We start from the raw sequence: 26,898 nt of genomic DNA on the forward strand, positions 1-26,898 counted from the left end.
CGTTCGTCGACCTATATAGTTATGACATCATTGTAACGTATTGCTTGTGTAGAAATTGAAAAACCTACACATTTCCTTATTGGTCCATTGAAAAGTTACATTTGGGGTCACATTTTTTAGAGGACGCAATTTTATTTTTTTGATGTGTAGGGGGGGTCAGTGTGAAGCTATCACCAAGTTTGTGGGGTCGCCACCCTTGTCCCACGGCCGCCATCTTGAAAATAGCGGTTGAAATGGTTTTTACGATATATCACTTAAACTATTTATCTGATAATAAAACAATGTTAACATTATTCGTTGCAAATTAAATTCTCTACAACTTAGGTTCAGTAACTTTTTGTCGTAGAACTATAAACAAAAAAGTTATAAGCGAAAATGTTCAGAAATTAGAGATGTTTATATTTTTCAATAAAACTTTTTTTTTATAAGTTTACGAAGAAATTATATCAGACCATTTTTGTGGATTGTTTTTCGTAGAACAACTTTTATTTACAACATTTTTTCATTAAGTAAATAGCTAAGGTTTTACAGCCATCCGAAGTGAGTACTATTTTAAGTACTCTTTACTATACAGAATTTGATATATTATGTGTGTACTAATAATAATTTGTCACCAGTAATTATTTTATTTTTGTTATAATAATATTTTTAATAATTAATTTTACAATATTATTAATAATTAATTATTGAATCTTTTCCCCACAACCCAGGAGGTAGAGTCTGGAAGTGCGTTTTTTTTTACGTCGAAAAGCAGGGCTGAAATGTTCTGCAGTGTGCTTCCATTGTTGTGGAGTCTGGGAAAAGAGCCAATAGCCAATTTATTATGTACTAGCAGTCCGCCCCGGCTTCGCCCGTGGTACATATTTACGTTTTCTCTACGTAATAACCATCCTCGTACTTCAAGGAATATAATAAAAAAAGAATTAACGAAATCGGTTCAGCCGTTCACACGTGATGCCGTGACAACGCGAAACGGGTGCGGACCCGCCGCCTTTTTATAGCTCCCGCCGCGAAGCGCGTCGAACGCGGCAACTGATACACAAAAATAATCCTTATGGCATGTAATTCACGCGCGATGACTTATAGCGTATTTCATGTATAACTTTGGTGTTTCTACACCGATTTACATGATTCTTTTACTATAACCTGCCCAGGAGTATGAAGAATAATTGTGCCAAATTTCGTTAAAATCCGTCGTGTAGTTTTTGTTTCTATAACGAATATACAGACAGACAGACAGACAGACAAAAATTTTACTGATTGCATTTTTGGCATCAGTAGCGATCCCTTATCACCCCTTCATAGTTTTTTTTTTAATATATTTCATGTACAGAATTGGCCTCTCTACAGATTTATTATAAGTATAGAAGATAGTTACTACTGAAAAATAGTACTCACTTCTGAGCGCTGTAAAACCTTAGCTATTGACGTAATTAAAAAATGTTGTATATAAAAGTTGTTCCTCGAAAAACAATCTACAAAAATAGTCTTATATCATTTCTTCGTAAAATGATAAAAAAAAGTTTTATTGAAAAATATAAATAGCTCTAATTTCTGAACATTTTCGCTTATAACTTTTTTATTTATAGTTCTACGACAAAAAGTTACTGAATCAAAGTTGTAGAGAATTTAATTTGCAACAAATAATGTTAAATTGTTTTATTATCAGATAAATAGTTTAAGAGATATATCGTTAAAACCATTTCAACCGCTATTTTCAAGATGGCGGCCATGGGACAAGGGTGGCGACCCCACAAACTTGGTTTTAGCTTCACACTGACCCCCCCTACACATCAAAAAAATAAAATTGCGTCCTCTAAAAAACTCAAGGTCAGGCCTAAAAAATGTAACATTTCAATGGATCATATGCAAATAAAATCTTTAAAAATTATAATACGCTTGACTTTTCCTTCAAATAATCTTTAAAAACTATAACTTGACTTTTCATTCTGAATTGTTAGGGACATTTGCCGTAAAATAATAAGCTACAGTCGGTAGCTTTTCTCACAGATCACGCATAGCCAGACATGCAACCATCGACCATAAACCACTGGGTTTCCTGTTTCCTTTGCAAAAATAAGCATTGTTCTTTAATTTATAGGATGAGATAATAAAAAAAAGCTGACGTAGGTTGTATGTAATTTATTTACTTGTTTTTCAGTCATTTGCGTCGACTTTAGGAACTCAAATTAGTACCTGGTGTCACCTCTGCTAAAACTCATGTATATGAATGACTAAGTACCGAAAAATCTGATAAAATATTTTCAAAATAAAAACTTATAAGTAGAAACATCTTTGAAACGCATTTGCCTTACGGATATAAAACATCTTGTTTGGTACCAAAGTACGTATACGATAGTCGATACACGTGTTTATCGCCGATTCTCCAAATTGAAACGGTCCGTAAGCGCAGCTGTTCAAATATCATCGAGATTGATATGGTAAAAACAGTTCGACTTAATAAAAATTTACTTCTAATTTTCATTTTAAGTATTACTAAGAGCGAGACGCGAAAACTTGTGATGTTGCATTCATCAGAAAACATTTCATACTATAATATGTAGACCAGTCTGTTTGGATTTAAGATTAAGATGGTTTATAATCTGGTTAACACATAGATTTTTAAGTAAGCAGGTGAGTGAAACCGCCTCTTGATACTCGTGAAATATTAATCTTTACGAATATTCTAATGTATGATGATACATTAACAAGTTCTACAGCTTAGAGGATGATTAAGTAAACTAGGAGTGGGTTCGCGGTTAATGGTAGTTGTGAAGTGTAACACATATGGTTATTAAGATAAGTGAATAGTTCGTACATTAGGATTGTTGAGTACTTTGTAGGGTGTGTAAATGGCTGTTATAATGGGGACAGTTATATCTTGTAGCACGGGGCTTTGAAGGAATACGTATATAGTAAAAAATTGGGAGTCTGTAAAGTCGGTTTACTGACGATAGTTGAACGTGACAACGTCCGATTATACTTCTTTATCGCTCGTTCCACGCTGTCGCTTGCACTTCAAGCCTTACATGGAACGCCTCAGAGCGAGGTAACGCCGCATGCGGCATGAGTCATGTTTTTTTCGTGCGTGCAACCGGCGCTATCGAATTATAAGACGTTGTCACGTCAATAAAAATAGAAAAATACGGTTTAATAAACTTATGAAATTATTGTATTGTCACCACAATTATTGTGTTGTTTTACAAAGTTTGAATTAAATCTGTCTGTTTTCAGTCAGTCAAAATCGAGTCTAAAAGAGTCGGTTATATAAACACATCCAGGTGAAGCCAATAAAGTCGAAAAATAAATCAATATTACGATTATTTGAGATTGATTAATGTTAATATTCAATTAAAAGCAACCATGTTCAAAGAAAGTCTAAAAGAATATTTAAGTGGCAAGCAACAGGAGCTTTACAAAGACAATGCACCCCTATTTCCTACAATGTGTGAGAATTTATGTGAACATTAGAGACTCCACGAACAAACACTTAAGGACTCAATATTGTACACTGTTAACGATATATTACAGGGCACTGTTTTATTCGAGAAAGTTCTTTTTATTTAAAAAAATCAATAAGGTAAAACTTAAATGTTTAAAATTAGAGATATCGACCAACATAGATATGGAAATACATACAAATAGCACATTTAGTTTCATTTAATTACATTTTTAAAACTGTAATATTAAGCGCCATAAATTCCCACCCACTACCAACATCATAAATAAATAATTAACTATGCGAACGCACTTAAACATCTAATGAGAGTTCAGTTTATGATATGTTAGCTAATGCTTATTAGCATATTACCACAGATCAACTCTAATCAAACACGTTATAACGATATAAAGTAAAATTAAATTTGAATGACTATTTCCTTAACCATTTTGCTATCGTTACCCCAGAAAAAAGAAAATAGTGTGCCAACATAAAAATGCTCAATTTTAACTTTTAACAAAGATAAACATGTTTTTATATACAAATATAGGTAAACATAGTAGGTACATTACGAGAATCCACTTTGGAACCCTCTCTAAAAGCTTGAGTAATGAAAATTTCACCCTTACTTGTTTAATTTTGAGCACGCCATAGCAATGGAGCGGAAAAGTAATTTTGTTTTTTATTTTTTAACAGATAACTGAATTGGATCTCAATTATTAAAGTAATATTTTAAGAGGTTATTCGTTTACCAGGAACTTATTTTTGAGTGTCATGAAAGTCATAAAAGCAAGGAGTAAATAATAAATTAAATAATAAATAAATATTATAGGACATTATTACACAAATCGACCTAGTCCCACAGTAAGCTCAATTAAGGCTTGTGTTGTGGGTACTAGGCGACGATAAATATAATATTTAATAAATACATATATAGATAATAACACCCAGACCCAAGGACAAATAATTGAGTTCATCACACAAATATTTGCCCTGACCGGGGATCGAACCCGGGACCGTCGGCTCAGTAGGCAGTTACTTTACCACTGCGCCAACCGCGTCGTCAAAGTAGTAGGTATCATACTTTTCTTTATTAATGTTAAAGTTAGTTATTTTTTTATGTTCATACCTAATATTCTTTGGGTAATAGCAGTAAAGTTGGTTGCTTTTAATATGTATTACCTACCTAACTTTGCTTTAATCTTACTTTCATTCATATACATATTTATATTTAGGCTATTTATTTCCGGTATCAGCGTTCGGACCATCATTTTTCTTTTTGTCATTGCGTACTAAGACTCCTGTAGAACCGCCATCCTGTAACAAATGACGCGAAATTTTGTGGGTCATTTGTAACAGGATGGCGGTTCTACAGGAGTCTTAGTACGCAATGACAAAAATAAAAATGATGGTCCGAACGCTGATACCGGATGCGTTACGATACTGTAATATAAAATATAACAGTATCTTAAGATAAAATATTATAGTATCTTCACTGTGTGTGACGCGCTTTAAACTGTTTATTACCTTTTCTCGGTAACATAAAATATCGGTATTAAAGCCGCAAGGATTCAAAGGAAACTAATCAAAGTCGAAGTATTCTTACCCCTGACTCAGGGTTGACCTGACCTGCCCTCAGGACTCAGGTGTTGGCAGATTTGTTTCAAAGTTGTATATTAAATCGCATTTCTGTTATATGGGCCAGATTATAGTCTAGTTGGAAAGCGTTGATGAAAGTCAAAACAAATCTTAGAAATATTTATTAGTTAGTCATTTAGAATTTTTTTTGTCAATTTTGAGAATTTCAGTTTCAAAATAAACCTCCATTAGAAAATTTATTTATTTTATTTGTACAATACCTATTTATTTGTGTGTATAATTGCCTTTTCACAAAATTAGAATATTATGTCATGATGTTTTGATCATTTTCGAAGAAGACAGATATTTTTTCGCAATTTTCATGAACTTAATAAAACTTTTCTAAGTAACATCACTGTGTTTCGTCCTCTAATAAAAATACCTACACATACCTACTCTATAGCCTATATTCATAATCGAGCTGTTGATTTTTTTACATACTTAGGTATAATCGTTGAGTATTACATACAATACTTACAGACAATCGCTATCTCCCATAAATGCGGTGATATAAAGTTCTAATTAATTATAAATTCTAATTGAATAAATATACGGACAAAAGGCTTTCCCTTTCTCTAGGTTTTGCATATTCCATTGACCTATTAATAATTTTGCTAAAACAATGCACAAATAATATATGGGAAAAAACGAGTTATTTTAAATATACAAATATAAAATTATTCATAGCTCTCCATAAAACGCGTGGGTTAAAACGAGTATATCGAGTAACTAGGTTCTTTCATATTAAATTTCCACCAAAAAATCTACATAACAAGCTGCTTTGTCCTCTTTTTAAGTGATTTATAGTCCACATAAAGTTAATTAATTCACAGCTATTAATCACATAGTATAAGAACATGGTTTGGTTATGAAACTTCGTATGAAATTTCCAAAAGTAAAGTGACATGATATGAGCAAGAGTTTAACGTGATCTACACTTTTATGATTAATTTTTATTTACAATTGATGCTCATTGAACTTTCAGGCGGATACTAATTAATATTAAAAAAGTTACGTAAAACCGCAGCAAAGCACTAAGCAGATACAGGTAGCAACTTTTCACTTGAGAAATATCATATTTCTACATTACTTTCATCATCCACTAACAGCGTACTTGAAAATTTCCATGCTCGAGATCTCAAAAATGTTGACAAAATTGCTCTAGCAGCAACTCTGAGAGCGCTGACGTCGCGATAAAAATCTAGGCCGTTATGGCCGACTAATGAATGTCGTTAGGCAATTTGCTGAATTCATTTTCTGTGAATCGTTTCCCATCCTGGCCGAGAAAGGGCCCCGGGCGGGCCGCAATCTTTTGTTATCTTTACCAGGTTCGCCCCAGATTATCTTTGAATCCAATTATAACAAATTAAACGAGCTATTTGCGAATGAGAATATTTACATTTCTGTTGGAATGAAGATATTAAAAATGAAAATATTTCTTATCGAAGCTGAAATGTTGATTTATTAATAAAACACCACAGCTTGACCGAGCTGCGCTGGAAGCGTTAATTACTTACTGATATTTTTAATTATAAAAGTGCTTTTATTTTCGGAGCAAAATAATATCGTTCAATATTGAACAATGCTCAACATGTGTTGTTAATGAGATCAGCTAATAAACCACATGAACTGTGGACATTTTTTTTATTGTTTACAAGGATGAAACGGATTTAAGAAACAGACTTTTTAAAGCTTGTTGTTATTTCAAATTCAGTTCCATCTTCAACCATAAACCACAACACCACTAAACAAAAAAGTTGGACATGAATATTAAAACTAAATAATAGTTTTCACGTTTCTGATCTCGCCCTTGAGCTATATCTTCACCCAAGATTAACATTGTCTAGTTTGAGATTATATGAAAACAATACAGTGGTAACAACAAAAACAATACCTCGGGCAGAACGCTTAGGGGCTAATGTGAAAAGTTTTTATTAAAAGCGACGTATCCACGATATATCCGACTGTTGTACGGCCTCCACTCTCATCCCTAACATGTATCGGCTTTGTTATTTAAAAGTTATTTTATTGCTCGGACAGTTTGGTTGTGATTTCTATTACTTTTACACCTACGAAAAATTAGCCTAAACTCGGATTGAAATGCGTAATAAGTAAAGGAAACTCGTGTATGAAACTGCTCGTGGTGTAAGTAAATAGAGAAGATATTAATGCAATATAATGATAATCGTAATCTCTCAGTTTACCCTCACCGTTATTATGTAGGTAATCTTCGGTTTAAACATTATTAATTAATAGGGTTAAGCTTACTGTTCGATTAATGAAGCTATCAGCCACCATCGATCAGTGATCTTTAATTAAATTGTAGTAATTCGCAGAAGCGACCTATCGCTCAATGTGTATAATTATTATCAGCCCTTTATCACACTGCATGGTCATTTATACTATCTACATAAAGAGGTCCTTAAAGTTTATCATATATCTCATCCTATTTATTCTTCTAATATTCTTCTAGTCTTCTTTATTTATTTATTTTTAATGTCAGAGCAAGCAAAGGGTAGGTGGGCCACCTGATGTAAGTGGTCACCACCGCCCATAAACACTTGTAACATTATAAGTGTTATAGGTGCTTTGCCGGCCTTATATGGACAAAGCTTTTTTATTTGTCTATGTGAAGCAACTATCAATGATAACAACAACAACTGGCAATGATATTCATTATTACCTACTACTACGATCATACGACGACACTATTTCGCTTTCATTCGACTCTAAGAGCATAATTTGTGAATGTTTCCCCGCCCTCTTATAAATGAGAGGAGTCGCAGGAACAACGTTCTCGCATTCTACACTTATTCCATACCATATCTATAATATATAAAAATGAATCGCAAAATGTGTTGGTAAGCGCATAACTCGAGAACGGCTGAACCGATTTCGATAATTCTTTTTTTATTATATTCCTTGAAGTACGAGGATGGTTTTTATGTAGAGAAAACGTAAACATGTACCACGGGCGAAGCCGGGGCGGACCGCTAGTCTATAATATAAAAATGAATCCCAAAATGTGTTGGTAAGCGCATAACTTGAGAACGGCTGAACCGATTTCGTTAATTCTTTTTTTATTATATTCCTTGAAGTACGAGGATGGTTCTTACGTAGAGAAAACGTAAATATGTACCACGGGCGAAGCCGGGGCGGACTGCTAGTTTCACATAAATGAAGCTGGAGACGCCGCCGGCAATTCATTATGCATGTAAAATAAAGTCTGAATTAAGCTCGGAAAACTTGCCGTCTAACAAACATGTTGGGAAACTTTTCTTACGCTAATATTAGTAAGAAAACAATCCCTCTTGTTTCAAAACTTATATTCAAAGTGAGCGTGTGCGAAACAAATATAAACATTTTCTTTTTATACCTGTCGAAATAATTTTGATACAGGTAATAATATCTATACGGAAGAAAATTTTAGAAACATTCAAGAGAGATACACTTTTGGTGAAAAGAAATAAATGACATAATTATTTTATGAAAAGCATTTAGATTTAATCGGTGTAATTTCGAGAATTCCTGATAACATAATCCTTGTTTTGCTACTCATTTTGAACAAAATTTAGCGAGCGAAACTAAGCTAATTATCAAAGTTTGAAAGAGACATTCCAGGAAATGGATCTACTGTAACATAAAGTACTACCAAACGTTATCACTACACACAATCAGACTTCAAATTTTTTATACATTTTGTAGCCAAATCAAATCGGTTATAAGCATAAAAATCTATACACGAAATATCCAGTACGAATACGTTACAATCTCATTAATTATTGTATCAGAGGTAAGAACAATTGGTGCTTCAGTTCTACGTTGTTACCTACATTTCAAACAAAAGCAATAAAACCTTGAGCGCAAGTTCAAGAAGACTCGTACATGCTATCTCGGATATCATTAAATTTCAATTGACTTCGCAAAACAATCAGCGTCGAGTTCCGCTCCGCGTCTACGGCATTTCATCTCGCATATTTCGCGATTTTAATTAGCTTTGTAGGTATTTGTATCTACGTTTACGATATCTACGTATTAAAATTTATTAGCAGGAAATGTATTAATATTTAATAATAATAAGTTAAGGAGACATTCCTGTAGGTAATTGTGTATCAAATCTTTTTAGATGTAACAAACGTTGCGGAAAAACTTCCATTGTAGTTGATAGGTACATACTTTAATTTAATACAAGGAAACCACGAAGAAAGAAAGAAAGTTGCCTTATGGAATATGCACAACCAATAACATAACTGTTTAACTTATTAGATTTATCTCTTTTATGTAATTGTTTAAGTACTATCGACTCAACGGAGTTTAATCTGCCTCCTACGCTGATTGCGATTACCTACGTTTACCACATATTTTTCCGCCTATGAAGCAGAAACGATTAGATACATTGAAGACTTGAAGTAGATACCTACGCAAATACAGTTACTATCATCTATATTCTATACTTAATATTATAAAGCTGAAGAGTTTGTTTGTTTGAACGTGCTAATCTCAGGAACTACTGGTACGATTTGAAAAATTATTTCGGTGTTAGATAGCCCATTTATCGAAGAAGGCTATAGGCTATAATATATCATTACGCTAAGACCAACAGGAGGGGAGCCACGCGGGTGAAACCGCGAAGCGCAGCTAGTTAATGATAAGATCAAAATAAAAGAAAGACTATTTAAAAAAAAATCCCTTTGTTTTTTTTGTTCAGTTTTATAAAATTCACACCAGAGAATAAGCAGTTTAAAAAAGATCCCTCGAGGCCGCCGTAGAACAACGTCAATGAACTCCTGATCCATTTAAAAAGGAAGATTACCATTACGAAAACTCCGGAAAAATAAGGAAAAAGAAAATATGTATTTAAATTACCATTTATTGGAAAATGGAAAAGTTGTTATAATTATATTTGTCCGATTTAAATAATGATATTTCTTTCAAAGTCTCAAATAACATGGCAGCATTTACCCAAAGAAAAATTAAACTTAAGATCTTCTGAGATGGTAACTTGTACAATGTTTAACGTATTAAATACAGTGAGCCGTAAGCTATAGCACGAACAAAACATCTTTGCATTCACCTCCTTCAGTTTGAAATACTTACTTCACCAACCACACCCCACAAAATGGTAGGTACTACACACTTCACATAACCATAAGCTTTTCATCATCCATACTAATATTATAAATGCGAAAGTAACTCTGTCTGTCTGTCTGTTACTCAATCACGCCTTTATTGAACCAATTTGCATGAAATTTGGTATAGAGATATTTTGATACCCGAGAGTTTGAGGTTTTATCCCGTAAATCCTACGGGAACAGGTTTTTCATTGAAAACGAGGGCGAAGCCGCGGGCGGAAAGCTAGTATGTTATAAATTATAATTATTATCATACAAGAAACAATTACATACTAAACATACAACAATACATCGCTCATTATTTCATAGTACAAAGAAATGTGCCTACAAAAAGACTAGTACGTTACAGGGACCGACATTACTGAAACCATTAAACTTTAAGAGACCTTTTATACGCATTACACACTGTAATAGCTGTATGGACTACTGGATGATGAGTCGTAAACCCTCAGAATGTACATTACAGCGTATTATAATGCATTACGAAGATTAGATGTCTCTTCAAAAAAAAATAACCGTAAAAAACCTGTGAATCGAGTGAATTTTCTCTCCATCAAGGAGAAAACTATATTGAATCAAGAATTTGTGTGTATGTCCATAACCTTATAATGATGATCACATATCAATATTGTGTCACTTCCCAAAATGTTTAGGTTTCCTTATAAAAGACTAACTTGTTAATTCTAAAACAAATAAACCGCTAATTATGAGATACTAAAATTTAAACCCTCTCCTCTAAATACCCTATGGGTATAATGCTTTGTTAATTAATAATTGAGGTTAATGAGTATATTAGCTTATTTACAAACCAACCCCGGGAACGAGTAACAAAAACATATCTTAATTAATTTAATTAGGTGTGTTATATTCGGCTCTTGATAAGAACACGAACGCCTTTGAATTTCATAGACTAACCTTAATTGCAACTAATTTCCCGAGCCTATAAGAATATTAAAACAATTTTACAACCCGTACAAAAAAAGACGATTCATAAATTTCACGCTACTTTTTCCTCTCCATTTATGAATCGAAAATGAAGAGTTACGACGCAAAGATAAGCCGCGTTTGTGGGCCCGCACTCGTAAATTGTTCAGCCGTAAATATTTATTAGAGACACAATGACAAATATTAACATTACCTGAACGCAGGAAGAGAATTATATTCGTATTTTTTCAGAAAATATGCGACTTTTTAGAAAACAAAGCAACGTATAGAATAGGAGAATTCGTATAAAAAGCTTTGAACGACTTCCATCAATTCGGGTCAAACATTTTCAAGCTCTCAATACATCACATCCGATTGAATGGAAATGTGACTTATTGCAAAAGTAATACAGAATAAAATGCTAAAAAAAACTCCTTGATAGCATTAGGGATCTTTAGGGATCTTTATATTCCGCATTAAGTTAATTTAGTTAGCTTTTAAAGCAGGATAGGTATATAATACCTAACTACTACAATTATTATAAACTTAATAATTTCATGAAATCATCGTTTAAAACCGCTAATTTTGCTGACATGAAAGTTCAAGTACTCCTGGTTATTTTTGTTACTCGGGTAAAATATGCGAATTAATAAATTCCCTTTCTATGGACTGTCACTTAGGCCCAACAGAGTCGGCAAAATATTTTAGGCCCTAACTTAGACAATGCTTCGAGTAGCTGTATTTAGTTACCATAAAGCCTCAGTCCACTATACTATTAAAAACCTATTAACACATCTAAACACCAACTAAATGGAAAGCTCTTTCTACTTTTAGAGAAAGAAAGAATACATTTATTTACAGTAGCACCCTTGTAAGCCTTCACCCTGTTTACCCTCCACTTGACCCAGAATTGTCAGGATGATCGAAGCGTTGATAATGTAGCATACATTGTGCAAGTTAAACATTATTTCATATGGAGCTTTCTTTTTCTTTTATATTCAACATTGACTTTTGCGAGATGGCGAATAAGCCATAGCAACAAATAGCAATAGCAAATCTATATAATGTGATATAAATTTTGTTCCCGCTTTTACGCAAGTTTATATTTCGCAAGCGTCTTTTATTATTAAACCAGATATTGAAAGTTTATTTAATTCATTTAAAGTCAAACAAAAATTGTTCAATATTGTTTCAGCATCTTCCTCAATTACTCCAATATAAAAATTAAAAAGTTCACTTACGAAAATGTTTTACGTGAATACGTTATTGTTTCATAATATACCTATTACCTATAACTCACATTTTATTTTCCTCAATACATTTCATTATACATCCCGTATGTTTGTTGTACCCTTTTACTCAGTTTAGAAACATTTCTTCCATTTTCCCATAATGTAAGACAAGGTTCTTCCAAGAACTGGATACATCATAAATACATTCAATTACCGCAGCGATGACACAAATGTAGGTTAGTCCGGGAGGCTCTAATGGATCGTTATATTTCGTCAGCCGCCCCTTTTCATCGCTCGTTTCGCAATCACGCAACAATCAAATTAATTTCCTCATATAAATAATACTCGTATTGCGTCAATACTTCATCCGACACTCAGAACCCATGCCATAAGGTTTAGGAGCTGCGAATTTAATACGCACTTTCGCAAACAATTAATTAAAGCAGTAAGGAATCTTAATTGCCCGGCATTTGTTAGTCGGTTCACAATTTCGTCTAAAGAAAACTTAATTTCGGAAACAATTAAGAATGGCTTATCCTCAAGTTGATTATTAGTTTAACTCAAAAAGGCTTTGATATTAAACAATTTTGAAAAGCCTATCCATTTACTTGATTTTACTTTGTTCTGCATTGTTTTTCATTTGTGTTTCCATTTTGTTTTATTACGTTAAACCAAGCGTTGAATAAATATTTTGCTAGCAACTAGCAAAGCTTGGTTAACATTATATTTAACTAGGATAGGACTATATGTACAATAATGTTTTCTTTTTGGGTGCTTTAGGTGTTTTGTATTTCCCAGTTTCACTATAAACTGTCTTGCAACCGCATCATTAGATATCTACCACACTGTCATTAACGAAGAATGTAAAAAACAAAATCATTCGTGTTACTAATACCCTGTTACGTAGCTTCATTAGAACGTACATTTTAACGGCGAACATCATTTCATTATACTTACTGGCACAACAGTTTTACATTTTTACTTTTATAAGGAAATTATACCAGGATTATTCAAGGAATTATTCATGTTAAATATAAATCAGACCTATAAATAGCTACATTAGATTTAAAAGCGGAGGAAATACAAATATAATATTACACCATGAATTATCGCATCATAAACAATAATAGAATACGATGATAGTGGAAAGCTGAAGCGCACGTACGTATTTGGAATTGCAAACATTTATCAGTTTCGTCAACATTATCACGATAACATCACGAGTATGCTTGAAATGATTGCGAGTGAAATAATAAATTGATATGGCGCCATGTGATTAATAGCAAATGTGCTCATTGTACCCTGTACCCACATCAGACCCCTGTCCGGGCCCGACCGAGTAATTTCTTACCAGTGATTGTATTGCAGGTTTCTCATACTCTTCATGTTCTTAGGAGATGGAGCGCGTGTTCCATCCATCATTACTTGCGACACTTTTATTGAGTTTATCGCTCAAATTACTCTGGTCAGTCGTTTAATATCAACCGCTTTGCACATAACCAACAGTATCAATTGTGATAAAGTTTTATAACCATTATTACCTACTCATAATGCTGTAGAGTTGAGTTTGAGTTTGAGTTACACGCTCAGTCTGGCGTCAGTTCAGTCCATCAGTCTGCTCAGAATGACGGGAGAATTATCGTCTAACCGGTTGACTGACGGACTGATAGTTCAGAATGACAAAAATACCGTAATAATGACCGTGTTTTTCATCCATCATTCTGGCATCAGTCTAAGCCGGATTAAACTGATGGACTGAACTGACGCCAGATTGAGCGTGTAACCTATGAATAACTGAGGACTTGTTGGCACACTTTTGTGACACATTTGACACGTCCCTGCAATAAGTAATCAATGAGGAAATAATATATATTGTAGGTCAAGTAGATATTCGATGTATTTACAATAAACAACGTGTTGTAGAACGCTCTGCTTAATATTTATAAATCAAAATGTAAAATAAAACAATAAAGAAGTTAAATAAAATTTTGCAGCGTATTGATTTTTAAAACGGGGCTAATCCTATTTGCACGTACCTATTCTACATGAATGTAGGTCGCAAAAACGTAAACAATAGCGATTCCGACGCATTAATTCTACTCAAGTTTGCTGCTATAAAAGAGTACCTTGCGCAATATAGGTACAAATATGATGAGAAAAGAATAACACGGCTATTGTTCAGCAGGGACTCGGTTAGCGTATCCAGTCCCGTGGCAGGAAAACATGCGACAGACCCAACTAGTATGGTGGAACAATAGGAAGTGACTCACTTTGCCTAAACAAAGTCTCGCGTCAGCCGCTCGTGCCGCTATGTGCCTGTCAACTTTGTGCAAACAATATTGAATGGAACGAAATCTTTAAAAATGCTCAATCTTTTGCAAGCGCTTTTTTTTAATACGATAGAAATATGTAGTTAACTTGTTTTAATGAGACATGAAAATAATATCCCAATTCCAACATATTTATTCATATTGAATTCTAACTCAAGATCAAAGTCGTAGAGCAGTTTATTTTTATGTGATATTTCATATCAAAAAAATAGGTACAAAAATAATAAAGGCAAAAATCAAATGTTGTGGAATTGTCTCTTTACAACTTCATATTTAGATTATAATATTATCAAAATGGATTTGAATATATAACTCACTTTGTAAGCTTTGTCGCTCGATGTTTACTTTAATACCAATTTCGGTGGACGCTATCGCTGTAGGCAATCATGTTACTGAACAAAGCTTCATAAGCTTACGCTTGTTTAATATAAAACGTCAGAAATTTGATAATGCTGTCACGTCACAAAAGGTGAACGCACGTTGGACATTCCATGAACAGTTTAATTAAGGTTAATTGTAACAATCGCAGACGCAAAAGCCGATAAGTAATAACGAAGGTCGGTTTGCACATGGCCGCTTATTTAATTTAAATAATCGAGGAAAACTTATTGGCTTGTATGCTACGAAACCGCAACTCACTGGCGAAAATATCGTTTGGTAACACGTAAGACAATTTATCATTGTCAAACAAACAACAACCCGTTAGGTGGGCTTTCAAAGGCGACTTACACCTGTCTCCACAATACAACCCTTCCGTAGCTCTGTTTTTATCAGAAAGAAACATAAATAAATACCTTGTTAACATAATTAATAACAAATTAACGAGAATGTCAGGAGCAGCCCAGAATATTGATTGATTTGCCGAGCGTAATTATTGTTGATCAAGAATTATATCCATTCACTTAGTCAGCGAATATTTCCAATATACAGTTGCAAATCTCAAGTATGCTGACACATACTTGTACTTGTAAATATGTCGATACGGTATCTAATACCATGGTCCGTTAAACAGAGTAATTCCGCCGGCAGCCATACGTATTTAATACATATTTCATTTGTATAATGAAATAAAATTGAAGCATTACGATACGTTTTAGATTGATATGAATGTTATATGATGGGTTAAATGTAACATAACATTTGTAACAAATCGTTTTTATATTGCCTTTACCTAATTTCCTTATAAATTCCACCATCTTGTGACGTCAAAATTGCGTCTATCCTATTGTAATCAGGAAACTTTTTACACTAATTCCAACAACAGGAAAGGAATCCTTAATATGGATACAGGATACAAGAGACGCCAATCTCAATTACCAGTGCACTAAGGAAGTGGTTTTAATTTTTTACGCCAAGATCACGAGAGCTCGAATCACCGGAGTGACAAATTATTTAATGTTCACGCTACGCTTCCCACTGAGCCCTTGCGTTGACCGGAGGCGCATGGAGAATCAATCTAGTGGAATAAACTTGTGCGGTGAGACGACTGCATGTCGGCTAGGATACCTATGTTATCCTTACACAGTATAAAAATGATATAATTAAAATTATTAGAATATCAATCAGTAATCAAATAGCAGCCTACAAAAGGGCTACTAGATATTTTTTCAATAAATTAATTATCATTTATAGTCGTCGAAGTAAAAATATTTACTAAGTTGATGTCTGTGTGTTGTGAATATGTACGTCATAAATGGTCCCATCCCTAATTGGACATTTCCTTTCAAATAATTTAATAATGATAAATTATGATTGATTCGTAATTACTAGTAATTTTTTAAAAGAATAATAGATTTAAACAATACGGTGAAAAATGAATGAATGATGAAGGTTTGTGATTTATTTATAACTAGCTGTGCCCGCGACTTCGTCCGCGTGGAATAGTGACTGCATAGTAGTTACTACTTAACACACAATTATTGAGTAAACACGTCTTGAAACACGTACTATCATATACAATTCTAAATTATAAGTACTTACATATTATTATAAAGTTAAGAAATAAAATAAATAATAACACAAAAGAACTGTTAGTAAAATTTATTACTTAACTGAGCTATAAAACTTAGGTACAGAAGAGTTCAAAATTTCCAGGATGTGGTTATTCTCCCGCTCCCATATTCCTTCTACTTTCACAGACTTTCAACTTTTCCCTTTCACCCCTAGTAACCGATTTTGATCTAAACCATGTCTAATCATACCTATATATTATGTACATGTCATATCCTTTCGTTTGGTACTCCATTTGGATTATTTATCCCCACTATCACCCCTAAGGTGCCCTATATGTAATAAACAGATTAACCAATTTTGATAAAACATGACTAATTGTAATTCACACGTCATTTGATATGCCGCTTGATTATATTATTTGACCACATTCGATTATTCATTCCCACTTTTACCGCTATAAATCAATAAATGGATGAACCGATTTTGACGTGAGAAGTATGATGAGGCATATTTATTTATGCCTCATCATACTTCAGGTCATGCCCTTTCATTTGATATGCCACTTGGGTATATTATTTGACAACTTTAATTCCCACTTTTATACCTATATCCAATAAATGGATGAACCAATTTTGATAAAATATGTCTTATTGTACTTTACACGTCATGTCTTTCATTAGATAAGTCACTTGAGTATATTTGATAAAATTGATTTATTTATTCCCACTTTTACCCCTATATCCCATTGACCACCGAGCGCCCCGATCGGGGCGCGACACAATAGATTATCTATTGTGTCTGTGATTCCGGGGACTGATGGGATATCAAATAAATGGATGAACCGATTTTGATAACATTGGACTACTTAATTGTTTCTGACAGGTCGTCTTTTTTCATTTGATATATCACTTGGGTATAACAGACAGCATTCGTTTTTCTCATTCCCACTTTTGCCCTACATATAATTATTGGATGAACCGATTTTGATTAAATATGCCTCATTATACTTCTTACGTCAGGTCATGCCCTTTCATTTGATATGCCACTTGGGTATATTCGACAACTTTTATTCCCACTTTTATACCTACATATTATATCCAATAAATGGATGAACCAATTTTGATAAAATATTATGTCTTATTGTACTTTACACGTCATGTCTTTCATTAGATACGTCACTTGAGTATATTTGATAAAATACATTTATTTATTCCCACTTTTACCCCTATATCAAATAAATGGATGAACCGATTTTGATAAAATTTGACTAATTGTTTCTGTCATGTCGTCTATTTTCATTTGATATATCACTTGGGTATAACCTACATTAACAACTAACATTCGTTTTTTTCATTCCCACTTACCCCTATATAATATAATAAACAACTAATGTAACAAAAAAACGCATCTAATTCGTATTACCCGTTAGCGAGCTACGGTGGCACAGACAGACATGTAAACACACATAGCGGACATAACACCCCTCTTTTTGCGACGGGGGTTAAAAATATAATACCCACGACATAATTTCAAAGACCTTTTATATAGAAAATTTACCTAGAAGTAACCATAATGCTATTCGTGCAGGTTTTAGACTTATGAGCAAAAATCTAAATAAAGGTCCTTTGACCCCCCCCTACTACCCCCTCAGCATAACCACCCCCCCCACGCTTGGGGACTTTCGATATGATCATCTGGACATGTCAAGGAATAACTTTAGCGTATAATTTACGTAATAAAGTAATTCATGTATAGAATGCCTTAGCAAATGTTCGCTGTGATTACTTAAATGGTCATAACTTTTTTATTTATGAACCGATTGACATGAAATAAACACTAAATGTTAAATGAAGCTTACCACAATATATTAGTGAAAACCGCATCTAAATCGGATAAGCCGTTTCTGAGATTAGCGTGTTCAAACATACAGACAAACAGACAAACCGACAAACAGACAAACAGACAAAAATTTTTTTAACAACAGTTTTGGGTTTGGGATCGATTTAGTAATAACCCCTGCTAATTTTTTTTTACATATTTTCATTGTACAGACACCACTTTTCTAGAATTTTATTATATGTATTGATTTCATTGTCATCGATAAAATAGAAAGAAGCTAAAGATACCATTGTACTAAAATATAAAACCAAAACTATAATGGAACTGTGTTTAGGCACTCACAGCGTTCAACGACCTCTTTATTATTACAGATCAATAAAAACCCATGAACAACAATATTGACTTCACATTTCTTTTGCAAGAAATCCTCGACCCGAACTAGAATTTCCTCAAGTTTAAGTATGTCTCCATTCGGAGAATAATATGACAAAAGAGCACTTATTCTGAGAGTACTTGATTCTATTTTATAGATGCAATAACATCCCGTTAAAGTTACTCTGATTACTTTTTAATGTGGTCGATATAAGAGACTTACGACAAAACACAAAATTAACTGTTTACATACCTGTCTATATTTAAATAACTACGCATAAATACCCATTTATTGGTCACTATCTATATTAAATCGGATCCCACCAGACAAGAGCTAAGTGCTTGTAACAGCTTGTCTCAGATGTTAACACGAACGAGCGATAGTGGCCGATTTTGAGACAAGCTTTGAAAGTAAAACAGAAATAAAATATGTTTGCAAAGAAATACGTTTAAAGTTATACTTCGCTAAATACTGTTACATAACAATACACAAATCAATTCAATTCTTGACCACAAACCGCAAAACGAATGTGAAAAATAATTGTTTTACAGAATACAGCTACATTCCTAGGAAAACACTAGTAACTTGTTTCATTTTAAATTCAGAGCTGATGAAAAACATCATTAAAAAAAAAAGTAAGTACCAACGTTGGTGTTAGATTGAGATTTCTGTAGTCTACTTACCTATCGATAGTTTTCAAAATCTTTAAAGAGTCCATGAGCTTTACCAACTTCCAATAATACCTGCTATAATACCTATATAAAAACGTACAATGAATCCTCAGTACCTTCTTGGCAATATTTCTCAAGTTCATGAAATCTCTTAATAAATAAAGCATCATAAATCTTTAAAGCACGAGCTTAAGACGCCATTGAATGGAAGAAATTTCAAGAAACCTTAGGAAAAAGATATAATAATGGTGATTTATTGTTAGCAGATGGTAATAATGGGAAGTGAAAAATATGGTTCATGCGTACAATTGTACATCTTTAAGAGTAATAGATATAGGATACAGGAAGATTGATACCGCGAGATTCGCAAGGTAAATTATATTTTCCCGTGTTTTTCCACTGGATTTTGTCTAAAAAGACCTTGCTTAGGTACTTTATACAACTAGTATTCAGGCCGCGGTTTCGGCCGCGGCGCGAAATTAATTTCCAAGGGAAATGTTTTACCGCGGTAAAGAAACTTATGTAACTCTGTAGCCTCCTAACTATCGCCACACAAAAACTATGCCTTTAAACCGCTCTATTTCGGAACGGAACGAAATATTAATAATTACATTTATGAATTTAAAAAGGGAACTTATACTGCATCTTCATGAAGTTGAAGATAACAATATTAATCAAATTTCTAAAACTTTGTTAATACTTTAAAGTGTGTACAACGTAAGTATTTATATTTCAAAGTCTCAAATGTGTTTAAATACTCGTTCTAATTACTTAGACATCGCATTTCTCAATCTCACCATTCTTTTAATTTTTAAATATTTTTAGTCTATGGTCTAAAATGTAGGTACCTTGTTTATTTGATTCGTTTGAATTGAGTTGAGTTTGGTATTGTGTTATTGTAATGTAACTTAGAATAGCTAAATAAACAAATTCCAGTTTAGGGAGAATGCTAGACTACTCATATAAATGCTTTGCTCTTTCACAGGGCAATATAAAAGTATTACCTAATATAAATTTCACAGATACCACAAAATATACCGTACAAATACAATATAGTATAAATTAGACGTATTCAGATAAATTTACGTTAAGGTAACTTGTGAGTTATGCAGACTCCAGTCTCCACATCAATTCTACTTCGCCGCCGACTAAGCATTAGTTAGGGCAAAATTTGGACATATTTGGACGTAAATTACGACGGCTGAGGTCATCCTACATCAGAACTTCCGGGCATTCCTGAAGTTACTGTATGAAATAAACTGGATATAATTAAAATAACATGACTTGTTGATAGCTCAATATAAATTGAAACAATGCAGGTGAATTATTAAAGTGATTCTTTCTTTAAAATATCTAAGTAACAGTTTTAATTGTTGTTGATACGATACGTTATCAGTTTATCTGTGCCAAAATATTACTAACATACCAACTTAATAGTTCAGGATCCATCGCCCATTTTTGCAAGTGATTACTATCAAGCTAATTTTCCGTGAGCAGCTTTATTTTGATGAGATGCCCAATAATTTCCTATACGAAACTCTCGATTGTGGTAGCTAACAGAGGTAACAAGGATACAATTTTTTGATTTGATGTTTCTCAAATATTTATTGCTAAAACTGATTTTTTTTTGTTCAATCTCAAATTAATTATCTAAATTATTCAAAAAAATATTTGTCCTACAAAATCTATGGTTTGATCAAAGAGTCCCCTCTTTCCAATGTGTATCGATACGAGGTCATCATAAATAATTACTAACCAGCTGATTTTTTTTGTTTTCACTTAGTTAATATTTATATAATTCAACAGACATATTGTCCTACAAATTGCGTAATAAATATTTGAGAACCATCAAATCAAAAAAATTTATCCTAGTTACCTCTGTTAGCTACCACAATCGAGAGTTTCGTACATGAAATTATTGGTCGTCTCATCAAAATAAAGCTACTCACGGAAAATTAGCTTGATAGTAATCACTTGCAAAAATGGGCGATGGATCCTGAACTATAATCTATACTATAATTTTATAAAGCTGAAAAGTTTTTTTTGTTTGTTTGTTTGAACGCGCTAATCTCAGGAACTACTCGTAATTGAAAAAATCTTTCGGTGTTATATAGCCCATTTATCGAGGAAGGCTATAAGGCTATATATGTATATCATCACGCTAAGACCAACAGAAGCGGAGCCACGCGGGTGAAACCGCGAAGCGCAGCTAGTTAGTAATAAATATTCGTCTGTATGTACCTACTACCTGTATGAAATTTAGCTGGACATTTTTACGGGACTTAAAAAAAGGAATGCCTACAATGAAAGAAAAAGTTGCGACGGTGTCGGCAAACACTCTGGCTTCTGCCTGCCTATAATATTTATATTTTCATTCATTTTGGTACGTTCGGTCACATTTACTTAAAATTATTAATTCTCCTTCACATTTAACCAATTTCTAGAGAGTACCTCATACACACATAAAAATTGATCAATTTCCCACCATTCCGGTTCTATGTCCTGTTTTCCGATTTATAAAACATATTACTCGTTTCGTACGTATATATTTATCTAACACATCGTTATAATCCCGGACCATAATGGAGATTGTTATTCAAAAGATTATTATTTTAATTAGGAGAGCGATCGTACGTGCTTCGACCGCTGAATGCGCGATGATCGATACCAGTTATTTCTTCCATATATCCACACATACCTACATCTGTAGGTACGATGGTAATGTATGATACTTAACTATTAAAATATGACTTATTACAAGGTAATTTGGTATACTAGTTACCAACTCGGCTCCGTCCGGGTTGGCATTTCTTGGTGAATTTTTGAACATTTTAGCAATAATCTTAATATAAAAAATTAATTATGCCAGAAATGAATATAAACGGATAGGCGATTCCAAGTAGATTCAGTGTTGTAAAGTAACTAACGCGACTTTTTAAACGACGACTAAGTAAAATTTTAAGATCGCGTCATGGCGATACCGTCACGTCATGGGTATCTTTGAATCTTGCCAAAGAAGTTTTACTTCTGATACGTGTGCTCTGCACACACGTTATTTTTTTATATGCATAGACTACAACTAGTACACATGCTAATCTACAAGGTAAAGAATCTTCCAAACTCATAAAAATTCAGCAGTTTTGGGCAGAGGGCCATCGGTTTGTGGAGCAGCATGCAAGGATTACATAATATATTGATTTTTTAAATTATCTAGATATACTAATAAAATCACTTTTCGGAACAGTGAAAGAAAACAACATGAGGAAACTGGCATGTCCAAGGATCAAAATTTTGATGGCTTGTGACATCTGACAACCCACACTTAGCCAGTGTAGTTGATTATGGACTCAACCCTCAAATAATATGGGTTAATGATGCTAATTATGTAAACCCGTAGTTGTTTGATTATAATATTACATAATATACTAGCAATCCGCCCCGGCTTCGCCCGTGGTACCTACATGTTTAAACTAGGGACGTAACGATACATGATTTTGCCGATACGATACCGATACCGATATTTGTAATAAAATATCGGCGATACCGATACCGATACCGATATCGATGGCTTGGTAGAAAAATAAATAGTGAATTATGCATAAAAGTTACCAACATTTAACAGAGACTCCACTGTAAATCGTATTCTTTTAAATAAAAATACCAAATCAAAAAACAAGAAAACCATTTATTTTAGTATTATTATTTTGCAAAGTCAATTAAACTTTAAGTTATACACATACAATCAGTTCCTAATAAAAGTTTACTATTGGTAGAGTTTTTTCATAAAACAAAGTGCGCACGCGCGGGCGGCCTCCCGCATCGTTCATTGGGCACGGTTTTTTGAAATGTTTGATATCGGTATCGGTTGTTTTATAATCGGCGATACCGATATATCGGCTTGCCGATTATATCGGCCGATATATCGGTATCGGTATCGGTATCGTTACATCCCTAGTTTAAACTATCCTGTATCTCAAGTTGGATCGAACTGCATGGTGTGCGAATTTTATTATAATCGGTTAAGTGGTTTAGGAGTCCATTGAGGACAAACATTGTGACACGAGTATATTAAGATGTACATTTAAGTTGTAGGCCATCATAGGAAAAAAAATTTACATAATAATATTTTTTATAGCTTGGAATTTTAGGACCAAATGGCAAAACTATAGTAACTATTAGATGCTTTAATAAAGAAGTTGTTGGCATGCGATGAATATAATACAAAGTCTAAGAATCCTTTTGAGGCCTAAGTGAAAAGAATCTCAAAATAGTAACATCAACATTGTTATCTAAACTAAACATAGGTCATATAATTTATCGGTACATTATAACACTGAAAAAGCCCTGAATATATTATAACCATTGTCCCAAAATACCAAAAGAAAAACTATTTTCCAATAGTCTAAATTAAACTGATTTTTTTTAATATTTTATCAGTTTTAAATCTAAATAACAATAAAATGTATCTCCAAATTCCCAACAATTCAATGAGATTATTCATGTTGCTAAATGATTCATAACCATAGAAAGTTATTCAATTTCTATGAATTCTATGTTCATAACTTAATCAAAAAAATGTTGTGTGGTTTTATGAAACCACGGTAAAAGTGAAACTGTTCGAACGGTTCCAAACACTGCTTTGTGTAGCGCATGTCGCGTGTCGGTCGGCTGCCGAGTAGGTATACCTACTCGGCAGCCGCGATACACGCGACATGCGCTACACAGACCAAAAAGTTTGAGACGATGTAATAAAAGTTTCACTTTAAAAACTATTTCAAGTAGGTATTTGTGTATAAAATAAAATATTGATAAGTCAGTTAAGAATATATGTACCTACATAATATATGACTGAACAATTTGCAAGATTAACATTATTTTTATTACAAGGAGATAAAGTAGGTTCAACTAATGAATCACAAATGATTGCATAGTTGACTAATAAATGCAACTTTCACTTTTAAGCTGATAATATATCCTATTAGGGTTTATTGTATTAGTATTATTGTCAGTGAGAAAAAATGCTATGTAGACATATTATATTTCAGAATATTATATTATTATTATAGGAATGAATGAATTTTTAAAAACCTTTATAAAATTTTATTAAATGTATTTACAAATAAGGGCATTCATACAATTACAATAATCCCACCCACCTCACCATCTCTAATGCAGTTTAAAAAACACAAAGTTTTGTTTTTACAATTAACTATATTACTACTTAGGAATAAAAATAAGATTCATGTTAATCATCAACCGCTTATTAATTCACGGATACAAATATATTCTGATATGATGCATTTTAATACTAAAAAAAGTTAAGAACACACCTAAAGTGAGTCATAAAATATGATAAGATTGTTTCCATGAACATTTTTACTATGAGCAAATAACCAAAACTCATTATTTATTACAAAAATGCAAAAAAAAAATGGGGTTTCTTTAGAGAACTGCCGCACGTATTATAGGTTTTTTGTGGGGGGTGTGTGGGGGGGAGGAGGGGGGGACCCTCCCACCAAAAGGGGAAAGTTAGGAAACCAATAGTTTTGGAGAAAAATCAATTTTCCTATTCTAACCTCAAAATGTATGGAATTCGTGTAACAAAAATTTTACGATACATAAATAAAATACAAACAAGTTGTGAAAACCGTAAGTTAGTAAACGTAGTTTTTTTTATTTGAGTGGGAATCGCCCTAAAGTCGCTTCTGGCACTCGCCGGCCGCTGCCGCGGCACGCTCGCTTCGCTCGCTCGGCTCGTGCGGCAGTTCAAATGTTAACCTAATACGCTCGTCGCTTCGCTCCTCGTTACCTATTTGAATACTAAAAGTAAAAGTTTAATAGTTTTTTAACCTAAGTAGATTTTTTTTTAAGCTATTGCATAGCTTCTATCGCGGGGACCGAATCCAGAAATTGCGTAACGAAAAACCTCACGCTCCCCACTCCGACGGGCACGGAGGTGTGGCTTGAAGGCATGCTATGCAATAGCTTTGCCGCGGCAGTCCCCGAGTGCCACACGTCTTTTTTGTTTGAGTGGGAATCGCCCTAAAGTCGCTTCTGGCACTCGCCGGCCGCTGCCGCGGCACGCTCGCTTCGCTCGCTCGGCTCGTGCGGCAGTTCAAGAGTTAACCTAACACGCTCGTCGCTTCGCTCCTCGCTACCTATTTGGATATTAAAAATAAAAGTTTAATCGTTTTTTAACCTACCTAGTTACGTAGATTTTTTTTTTGTTTGAGTAGGAATCGCCCTAAATTCGCTTTTGGCACTCGCCGGCCGCAGCGTAAAGTCACAGTACAGTGAAATGGAACGTCTTGGTCCGCTTTTTTGCACAACAAAACGGATAAATGCACTTTTTTCGCACAAAAAATTATTAACTTTAAAAATTAATAACTAAAAAACTACAAGTTTCCTAACGATAATATTTTGGAATTACAATCTTACATTACCTAGCTAACTAAAAATATAAATATTTCCAACAAATTCGTGCGGCAGTTAACTAAAGCCAACCCAAAAAAATACTATAACTACTACTTTAATGAGTATAATAATTAATGAAGTTGTAAATAAACGCATACTAAGCATGAAATAGTATTCTAAATAAATTTATAATTACATTTTTGTATACGCTTGAATAACTATTTCAATAATTTGATAGAAATGTTTATAATCAGAGTAATATGCACTTATCAATTTACTTACCTACCTATATGTTTTCTTTCACTTTATCAGTTAACCATAAAGCAATTTCAATGTCTAATAACACGTACAATCGAATCATCATATGATTCTATAGGAAATATTGTTTTTATTGTAGTTATGCAAGTGTTTTTGGTTTATTAATGATAACAGATACTTTGTAGTTAAGGTTTCTATTTATAATAACGAAAGTTTATCAAAATGTACTTACACAACCATGCCGTAAGCACCCTCGCCGATATATTGAAGATTTTTATATCTAGGGCCAACTTCAAACACCTGCCCGCGAACAATTTCCGCATTTGGATTGTTGGTAGTTGCAGCTGCAGCCTCAGCCATGGTGACACAACAAACGGGAAACCCACTTAACCACAGCACAAGTCAAATGTTTACAATTTGCTCCTGTCACAGTACTTCAAAATTCCAGTACTCAAAATTTCACAGAGCACTGGAATCTTACTAGTTCGCACTCATTAATCCACTATGGTTTTCTAACAATAAACCAAAACAAACAGCTTAGCCGACCTACATTATCCAGTAATGAGACAACTGGCTTATCATTCTCATTCGACCAAGCGCCCGACTTTTTTGGACACTCCCGTACGGACGCAATACCGTTACAAAAGTGAGTAAGATAATTTCGTCTGTCTCTTTCGTTTACGAAAACAGAATGG

At 33.5% G+C, this 26,898-nt stretch overlaps 1 protein-coding gene across 1 annotated transcript in view; it reads right to left on the reverse strand.

Annotated features, from left to right (window-relative positions):
- The window catches only part of rl (Mitogen-activated protein kinase rl), a 66,277-nt gene extending 39,379 nt beyond the window's left edge, over positions 1-26,898 (reverse strand). The window contains exon 1 of the mRNA XM_089699449.1: positions 26,436-26,898. Within this exon, the coding sequence (XP_089555575.1) occupies positions 26,436-26,563 (128 nt within the window). The 5' untranslated portion in view covers positions 26,564-26,898. The remainder of the gene's footprint in view (positions 1-26,435) is intronic.

This window comes from Colias philodice, chromosome 9 (assembly GCF_061535455.1).
Source record: "Colias philodice isolate Cphi_HAF_F1 chromosome 9, ilColPhil1 Martin Lab GWU primary, whole genome shotgun sequence".
Taxonomy (NCBI): domain Eukaryota; kingdom Metazoa; phylum Arthropoda; class Insecta; order Lepidoptera; family Pieridae; genus Colias; species Colias philodice.